Source organism: Megalobrama amblycephala, linkage group LG19, assembly GCF_018812025.1.
Source record: "Megalobrama amblycephala isolate DHTTF-2021 linkage group LG19, ASM1881202v1, whole genome shotgun sequence".
NCBI classification, from domain to species: Eukaryota; Metazoa; Chordata; class Actinopteri; order Cypriniformes; family Xenocyprididae; genus Megalobrama; species Megalobrama amblycephala.
The window spans coordinates 23,535,128-23,544,765 of NC_063062.1; the positions used below are offsets into that span (position 1 = coordinate 23,535,128).

Genomic DNA, 9,638 nt, shown 5'->3' on the forward strand with positions numbered 1-9,638 from the left:
TCCAATATATATGTTACAAAAAAGAGCTATTAGAATTATAAAAAATGTTGACTATTATGAACCAACTAATAAATTGTTTAGAAAAAAACTGCATGCTTTAAAATTTGTTGATTTAGTGGATTTTTATACTGCACAGGTAATGTATAAGGTATATAATATTTTACTTCCAAATTGTATCCAAAGGCTGTTCACAATAAGAGAAAGTAAGTATAAATTAAGAGGATTATGTATGTTTAACAAAATAAGGGCGAGAACTAATATAAAATGTAGAAGTATATCTGTCAAAGGGGTAAACTTATGGAATAATTGTGACAAGGAATTAAAATTGTGTACATCACTTTCTAAATTCAAGAAAATGTTTAAAAACAAGGTGATAAATAATTATACAATTTAATATGAAATATGAGTATGTAATATTTAAACTATTGTATTATTATTTAAAATGTGTATTTTTTTGGAAAATGTCTTGTAGCAAGTCCAGGGGGAAAAAAAGTGACATTCATTTGATATATATGTATAAAACGTAGGCATAATAAGCAGTGGCTCAGCCTACACCTTTTTCGGTTATTATGTATATTTTTCTTATGAATAATTGATTGCAAGGACCGAAAAAAAAAAAAAAAAATGTTGTAGTTGTACATATTTTCATTCTACATAATCACTGTTTCAAAACACAAGGGCCCTCATTTGTCAAACGATCGTATGCCAGAAAACTGCGTACACTCATTTCCACGCAAAATTTGGCATTTATCAATATGAGCGTGAGCGGTGGCTATGATAAAATCTCACGTCAGGGCTGCATTCATCCCCGACAAAACATCAAACATCATCAAAAGACATCAAAAGAACATTAGGATTCTAGTGTTGCTAACTTTGCATTTCAACCATATCAGCAAACTAAAATGCAGACAAAGTTAACACTGCTCAGTTTAATGGTCCGAGTACATCTAGGAGTACATTTATTTTTTCGCATGCGATTACTTCCTCTTCATGGCCGGGTTACATTTCTCTGTGTCGTAAACTATAGGGCAAGACTTCTAAAATTTGGAGCGTGATATTTAATTGACGACAGTTTTCAGCCGCCACATTTATCATCACCCGTTCATTCGTGCGACAGAATTGGCCGCATACGAAAGTTTAATGAATCACATGTGAGCGTTGTCATAAGTTTCTACGTTCGTTTGATAAATGAGGGCCATTTTTTGTAGTGAAAAGGATACTTTATGATTTTGTGTATTGCACACAATTGAAAATATGCTAAAATTTTTGAAAAAAAGTGCACTTTTGATGATCTGTTGTGATATTAGTACTAAGAGTTTTGAAAATTTACCAATTGCTTGTGAAAATTGCACCAAAGCAATTAAAAAAAAAAAAAACAAAAACTAAGAGTATTTGGTAATGTGGCATCTAGCCTGTGTTACTATAATTATTTCAGCAACAAGGGTGATTTGAAACCTGTATCTTGCATTGTTTGCTGCTGAATGAACTGATTTTTAAAAGTATTAAATTGAAAGAAGAACATACTGTTGTGTTTCGGTGATTGAACCAAATGTTGTCATTACATATCACAATGATCTTGTGTTTTGAAATAGTGATTATGTAGAATGAAAATATGTACAACTAGAATGAAAGTATGAGATCAGGTTTCGAAAGAATGACTAGCTGTATTACAAGTGTGATCAGTTTGGATTTTTGTACTAAGAGTTTTGAAAATGTACATCTTGTGAAAATAGTACCAACGCAAATTAAAAACAAACTGTAAATTTAAAATAAAGAAAAATGTTTGTCTTATTTTTATTGTCTTTTATTTTATCAAAAGTATGCAAGCTGACATATGCAAACATAATTGTAAAGAGAATTTACAAAAAAAAGAAATATATATATATATATATATATATAAATTAACATACTTATGATTTCATTATATATGTTTCCATCTTCATATTTGCACATTTTCATACATTTCATGTTTGCAAAGAAGTATAACAGCTGATGCATTAAAAATCACAGAATATATAATTTGCAATATTTTTTAGTATGCACTGATGCGGTGATTGCACTGTGTGACTCAGAGAGCTTTTGATGGTACTTTACCCATTAGGTGTTTTTTGGTATTCTTCTCTGGTCTAAATACAATAATGAAGCACTTAGGCACAAAAATACAGAGAATCAGACCAAAGCTTGAAGCTAAAATGGCAAATATCTCTACAGCTACAGTAAATTTCCCTGGAGAGCTGACATAAGCTGGAACAAATGTGATCCATACAGCACAGAATATGAGCATGCTGAATGTGATGAATTTAGCCTCATTGAAATTATCAGGCAGTTTTCGGGCAAGAAAAGCTAAAACAAAGCAAAGGAAAGCTAGGAGGCCAATATAACCCAGTACAGCCCAGAAACCAATAGCTGATCCTAAACTGCATTCAAGAATTATCTTTTCTTTGTAGATTTGCATATTATTGTAAGGAAATGGTGGGGATGTTGTTAACCAAAGCACACATATGAGAACCTGTACAAAAGTGAAACCAAAAACACTGAGTCTCTGTTGATGAGGCCCAAACCATTTCATGACATTACTTCCTGGAAGTGTAGCCCTGAAAGCCATTAACACCACTATTGTTTTCAACAGAACACATGAGATACAGAGGACAAAAGTGATTCCAAATGCTGTGTGACGTAACATACAGGACCACTCAGTGGGCCGACCAATGAAAGTAAGTGAACAGAGGAAACATAGAGTCAGTGAAAAGAGCAGCAGAAAGCTCAGCTCTGAGTTGTTGGCTCTTACTATTGGAGAGGCTCTGTTTTTGTAGAACACTAAAGCCATGCTCAAAGCCACTAAAGAGCCTGCAATAGAAAAAGCAGCCAGGATAATCCCAAGGATTTCATCCCAGGAGAGAAACTCCACTGGTTTAGGAAGACACTTGTCCTTCTTATTATTGGGCCAGTACTCAGGTAGGCATTTATGACAATCTAAAGAATCTGGAAGATGGAAGAAATCAATGCGTTACAGTCATTTATGAACCATAGGAAGAAAAGGGAGACAAACAGGTTATCAGACCTTTTAGAATTACCAACTCAGTGGAAAAAGCAGGGTCCATGATATGGTGCTCATTTTTGTCCTATAAAATGCTATCATTTTACCTAAACATTAAGTTAACATACATTCTGTAAAGTGTAAATAAATAAATAAATGAAATTGAAGAAGTAAACTCTTGAAATATTGCATGTTGTTTATTTATTTATTTAGTACTACCCTGAAAAATATATTTAAAAAATTGCATCTTGTTTTCATTTAGCACTTGTAACGTTTTATGTAGATAAACCTCACGAAGATGAAGATAAAGACTATAAAATATACTTTAATAACTAAAACACTGGAGGCAGGAAATATTTACATGCAAACATAAATGAGAACAGACAAACACTGAAGGAGAACTGAGGACTTATAACCAGGAACCAAACAAAGGAACTAATGAGATAACAGAACATAGGTGAAACCGAATGAACTAATCAGAACATAGGAAAACTGGGTCACAGAGAGCACAAAAGGCCATACATTTTACAGTACTGCCCTGAATAAGCAATTTAATAAAAGTCTTGGTTACGACTGTAACCTTAGTTCCTTGAAGAGGGAACGAGACGTTGCGTCGAAAATTACGTAGTGGGAACGCAACGCGTGATGTCGTCATGAAGCACATGTGAAATCAGTCCAATGGTGTGAAAAGATGTCAGAGGAGGGTGACATCACGACCAGGAAACTATAAAGCACGCTCAAACAGTGCAACGCTAGCTTCAAAAGTGTCTGAAGTAGTCGCTGACAGACATGCTGGAAGTATGGCAGGGCGACGCAACGTCTTGATCCCTCTTCAGGGAACTAAGGTTACAGTCGTAACCGAGACGTTCCCTTCCAAGGGAACTTGTGTTGTGTCGAGAAATGACGCAGTGGTAACGTTAATACCCACACAGTCATAGTGTCTAGTGTCTGTCTAGTGTGACTCGTCAACACTAGAAAAAACCCGGGCCCCAGGGGTGGATCTCAGGTCAAGGTCGTAAAACCTCACGAATGCATGTGGCGAGGACCAGCCTGCCGCATCGCAAACATCTTGCAAAGATACTCCGGAGAGAAGAGCTTTAGAGGCCGCCATACTTCTAGTAGAGTGGGCTCAAACTGACATAGGGGAAGGTTGTCTGGCCGACTCATAGGCAACTATCCATGCCTATGAGTCGGCCAACTATCCATTTACTCATTCTCTGCTTGGATGCTGGTGCCCCTTTGCTATGAGACCCAAAACAAATGAACAACTGTTCCGACTTACGTCACAGGGCAGCTCTGTGGACGTAAGCATATATGCTGCCCTGAGTGACAGTAATTTCCCCTTGGACCACAGGAGGATTTGGTGCGGCAGTTTGTAAAGTGGACGCGATCGCAAACCCCCTTGGTGATTTATGTAGGCGACCACTGATGTGTTGTCTGACTGGACGAGAACATAACTGTGCTCCCTAAGCCCCACTATCGATGCATAGTGTGTGATCTGAGCACTATGCACTCGATAGGAGGCTGGTTTCTTCCAGGATCTTGACACCTCGGTGTGGAGATCTGGAAAAAATGTGAGGCCCCAACATGGAGGTTGTGCTCACAAGGGCTGGAAGCATGTCCTCACTCTCACACATATCGATGCTCTCCACATCCAACTCCTCAGAGCTGGACACGTTGAGCACCAGTGCTTCAACCAGCATGGAAGAAACTGCAAAGCGTGCTTCCAAACACTGAGAAAAAGCACTGGATGTATCAGGTGAGGGCTGAGATAAGGCTGTCTCAAACCCCTCTGCTAGATCCATTTGCGACCCCCATGATCTAGATCGCCGCTGTGCCTCAGCAACAGCAGGACCCGAACCATGGGGAACGCAAGCCTGGGTGCCCTCCTCAAAGAGTGGGAGCGGAGTGTCCGTAAAGGAAGTAATTCACAGTGCTCACCGCCAACACCCTTGAGTGCTGACTGTGCTTGCTCCGCTCCCAAACAAGCTACACAAAGATTGTGTGTATCCCCACTCGTGATATAACGTGGGCAGGGATGAACACACAATCTAAACTGCTTGTATAGATATGGATATATGACAATACAACACCAAATAAGACAAACAAGTCACAGAGAGCACTACTGAAGACACAGAAGCTAGTGTTGTACTGTTTGAGCGTGCTTTAAAGTTTCCTGGTCGTGAAGTCACCCGCGTCTGACGTCTTGTGTGACCATTGGACTGATTTCACATGTGCTTCATGACGACATCACGCGTTGCGTTCCCACTGCGTCATTTCTCAATGCAACACGAGTTCCCTTGAAAAGTACTGATGTTTACATATAGTCCGCATAACAAAATGACTGGGCACATTTACACGACAAATATATGTTTAAAATGGATACGTTTTTCCTTTGAGTTTTCCACATATAGACGACACCACTGTCAAAACGATCCCCATTCATACGAATCTGTGAAAATGACTAAAAACACTGTATTCTGCTGGCAGACCATTAGATGGCGAGGAAACCCTATAGAATGAACGTAATGTGCATCATTCGCGTTTTATGTTTACACAGAGACCGTTTTCAAAAACGTGCACTTTGAAACTTGTTTTCAAAAGTTTGCATTTTCAGGCCACCAAAACGCCGTTTTCGTGTAAATGAATGCCCAAAAAGCAAAAACAGTTTTATGTTTTTAGTTGAAAAACGGTGTCATGTAAACGGCCCCTGAATTTACTAAATTTATTAAACCTGTTTAAAAGTTTACTACCTGGATGATCGATGACTGTTTTTATGCCTTGATTATTGATACTCTGTGTTATTACCTGGATGATCAATGACTGATTTTATGTTTTGTGATAGTTGTTCATGAGCCCCTTGTTTATCTTCTGTTGTATAGAGAAATCCTCCAGGTCCTGCCCTCTTCAGCATCTTTTGCATATTTAATTTTGAGATTCATCCTTTCACACTCAGGACAATTGAAGAAACTATTACAAAAAGTGCAAAAATGTACTAATTCTAAAGAAGGCAAAGAAAAAAAAATGGCAGTGGCTATTTGCACTAAGTGCAAATAACGATAGATGCTATTTACACCAAGTGTAAATAACAATTAGATGCTATTTACACTAAGTGAAAATAGCATATTTTCTGAGCAAAAGATTTTATTTACAAGTGAAATAGCAATACATTCTATTTACACTGAGTGAAAATAGCTATAGATTCTATTTACACCATATAAAAGTAGGCTATATGCTCTTTTCAATAAGAGTAAACAGGCTTGTAATTAGATGCTATCTATAGCCTACTTTATATTGGCAGATACCATTTGCACCTGGGTATTTATGTACATTAACAGGATGCAATAATATTAAAAACAGGACTTTTAATATTATTTAACACTCATTTGCAGTTTATTTCTAGTTATAGAACATTATTTTCATTTCTATAAAATGAATAATAAATGCCAGCTTGGCAAAAGGCGGATTCGAACTTGCGTCGATCGTGTCAAAAGCCAGGTTTGCGAGTCTCATGCACTACTGCTGTGACACCAAAGACTTTAAACACTGTGCATCTTTTTTAAAACTTGAGTGGCCCAACCAGACATTGCAGGGCTGAGCTAGTGCAAATAGCATTTGCCAACAAGGGATGCTATTTGCACTTAGTGTAAATAGACACTCCGATAAAATATACTGGCATCTTACCCCATGGGTCTAATTTTATTTTTTCACTTCAAAATAAAAACTGTAATTTTTACTTCACTAGTTCAAAAACACCCATGTCTACAAATTCCCCATTACTGAACAGAAACAAAAAACTTTGATGTTCAACAATGATACAATGTCACTATTTTGAAATTCACTATAATCATATTAAAAAAAATGAGATAAATTAACCTCAAACCTATTTCGACAATCTCTCAAATGTTGATATATGGGCCGTTCTACAGAATTGATACAAACTGCTGTCCAACAACCAAACCCTTCTATTATCTACTGAATCTGACAAAAAAAAATATATATATATATATATATATATATATATATATATATATATATATATATATATATATATATATATATATATATATATATATATATATATATATAAATATCAGTAAGCTTAATCTAAAATCATAATTTATTTGGTACTTTCAGTTAGGAGGTGGCTGTCCCAAACCCTAACCTCTAAATTTCAACTTGTGAAAATGTTTTAGAAAAAAAAAAAAAAAGTGTCCCACATTTTCATGTCACTACCAGAACAGTGTATGTTAAACAGCTAAATGTGTTCAAAAGTCTGAATTTTTTGAACAACTCTGTAACTTGAGGGGACATCACTATCAAGCAACTTTTTTTGCAAACTTTTTTGGGTGTTATTATAAATTACAAAATTTAGTTTTTATGTGTGTACTGTGTACTGAACTGTGCTAGGTAGCCATGTACTGATTAGCATCTTTGAGCTAGGCTCAAAAGTATCTAAAATTGTCACTACAGAACAGTGGCGGCTGGTGCAAAAAATATTTGGCGGGGCGCAAAAAAAAAAAAAAATTTAGAAATGCAGGAATGAATAGGCTAATTGTTAAATAACCATTTAACAAGTGATATAATAATGTATCTATCTAAAACATGGAAAATTCAGTATTTAATGCATGCCATAGGGCTGTGATCTAAAAAAAAACTGTATTTAATAAAAAAAAAAAAAAAAAAAAAAAAAAAAAAAAATTTAAGATCCTGCCCAATATTGGCCTAGAAACAATGTTCATATTGAAGGCTATGAAAAAAACATGAATGTAACTAGTATATGCTATAAATTATGTGCAAAAAAGGGGTCAAATCACATTAGGCCTAGGCTACATTCTAAAATTGTACCTTTACAATCTAAAAACAAAATGTTTTTGAAGCAGAAATTAAATACACTAAACTAAAAATGAAAATAAATAAAAACAAAAGAACAGACTAATAATTATTATTATTTTGATTACCCTACAATAGTCACTTTACACAGTTACTGCTATCGTACAAATACACTTAGTTGTAGGTTCAAAATTCTACATATGACATAGTTATGTTCGCCAACAAAAACAAATTTTCAACAAATATTTTGAGCAAAATGTATTTTACTCAGATTGAACTCGTTCACGGATGTTTGTGCTTGTTGAAGGCTCGTCCACACCTGGCTGCAAAATGGAAATATTTTCTCGACTTTCTAACATTTACAGGTGGAGAATATGTCTGTCAAATGTAAATTATGCACTGAGGAAATTATTAAATGTCATTTCAGCTTAAAAAAAATTATTAATAGAGGTATGTTTGTTTCCACCAATCGCTGCACAAGTTAAGGTTACATATGATGACGAAAGCACGTTAGTGCGAGCCCTCCCGGAACCCATAGAAATTGCATTGCAGTGCCTACAGTTCGAAAAAAAAAGTTCTTTGAATGGAGGTCTATGGGAGCAGTCGGGGCAAATCTCCGCCAGACTGAAATGCCCAAAAAGAGGCGGTACTCCACCGAACGTGATTGACGCTGATTGGACTATATCCAGAGGCAGAACAAACAGCCTAGCAGTGACAGCTAGCGTAACTCTGTGGTTGAATGTGATTGAAAAATCCGTCCCTTTCTCACTTTGGTGGTGCGTCGCCCTATTGTCCTAATGAAGAAACCGCCCCTGCTACAGAAACAGTCACAACTGAAACGTGGTGAATTTTCGGTTGTGACATCATTGTTTTTTGGGGGGGGTTATTCGATAAAATTTAGTTTTTGCTCAAAAGTATCTAAAATTGTCACAACCAAAACTTCACCACATGTTTCGGTCATGACTGTTTTAGTGACATCATTGTTTTGGTAGTGACAAAAGGGAACACATAATCGTTTATTTGGGGGGAAATAAACAAAATTTTGGTACAGTTATGCAAATCATTAGTGTTTTAGTATGTAAGTTAAAATTCTAAGATGTTATTTTAGTGTTTAGTTCAATGCATATTCAAACTAATGAATCCTCAGAGTTCAAATCAGTACAATAAACTTCATGCCTTTTATAAAGAAAGATTTTTTTTTTTTCCCCCAAGACATTTCCAACTCTGACTTTAAACCAATTCTATAAAATAGCCCATATATAAAAAGTGGCAAAATAATAATAAAAAAAAAAAAAAAAAAAAAAAAAAAAAAAAATTATAATAATAATAATAATAAATAAAAAATAGGGAAGCCATTCATGAGATGAGATGTTGTGTCATTTATGGTCAGCAGAAAATAAATAAAAAAATATTACCCCAGATTTGTAAGATCTAAGTTTTAAACTATATTTAAACTATTGTTTTTCTTTTCTTTATCATTAACTGTCTGTGAGTATTTGTCATTGGCCCAGAACCACCTGTGATTTATCAAGCAGAATGTCCAAACAAATTACCTGTCTCATTGCTGATTTCTCCATTTGCACAGTTAATGCAGTCATAACAGCAGACAGGTCTTCCTTTTTGCACAGCCTTCCTAGTACCTGGAGGACAGCTCTCACTGCACACAGACAAAGGCACCTGCAGGTGACAGGAACACAGAGCATCAGAGTTACAAATGAACTTTTTTCTTTCTTTTTTTAATTAGTAATACACTTAAATAAAATTCATT

General features: G+C 35.7%; 1 protein-coding gene across 1 annotated transcript in view; it reads right to left on the reverse strand.

Moving 5' to 3' along the window:
- Positions 1–1,791: 1,791 nt before the first annotated feature.
- Positions 1,792–9,638, reverse strand: part of LOC125253919 (extracellular calcium-sensing receptor-like) — a 9,010-nt gene continuing 1,163 nt past the window's right edge. The window contains exons 2-3 of the mRNA XM_048168177.1: positions 9,424–9,600; positions 1,792–2,982 (exon numbers count right to left, since the gene is read on the reverse strand). Coding sequence (XP_048024134.1) covers positions 2,069–2,982; positions 9,424–9,600 — 1,091 coding nt within the window. The 3' untranslated portion in view covers positions 1,792–2,068. The remainder of the gene's footprint in view (positions 2,983–9,423; positions 9,601–9,638) is intronic.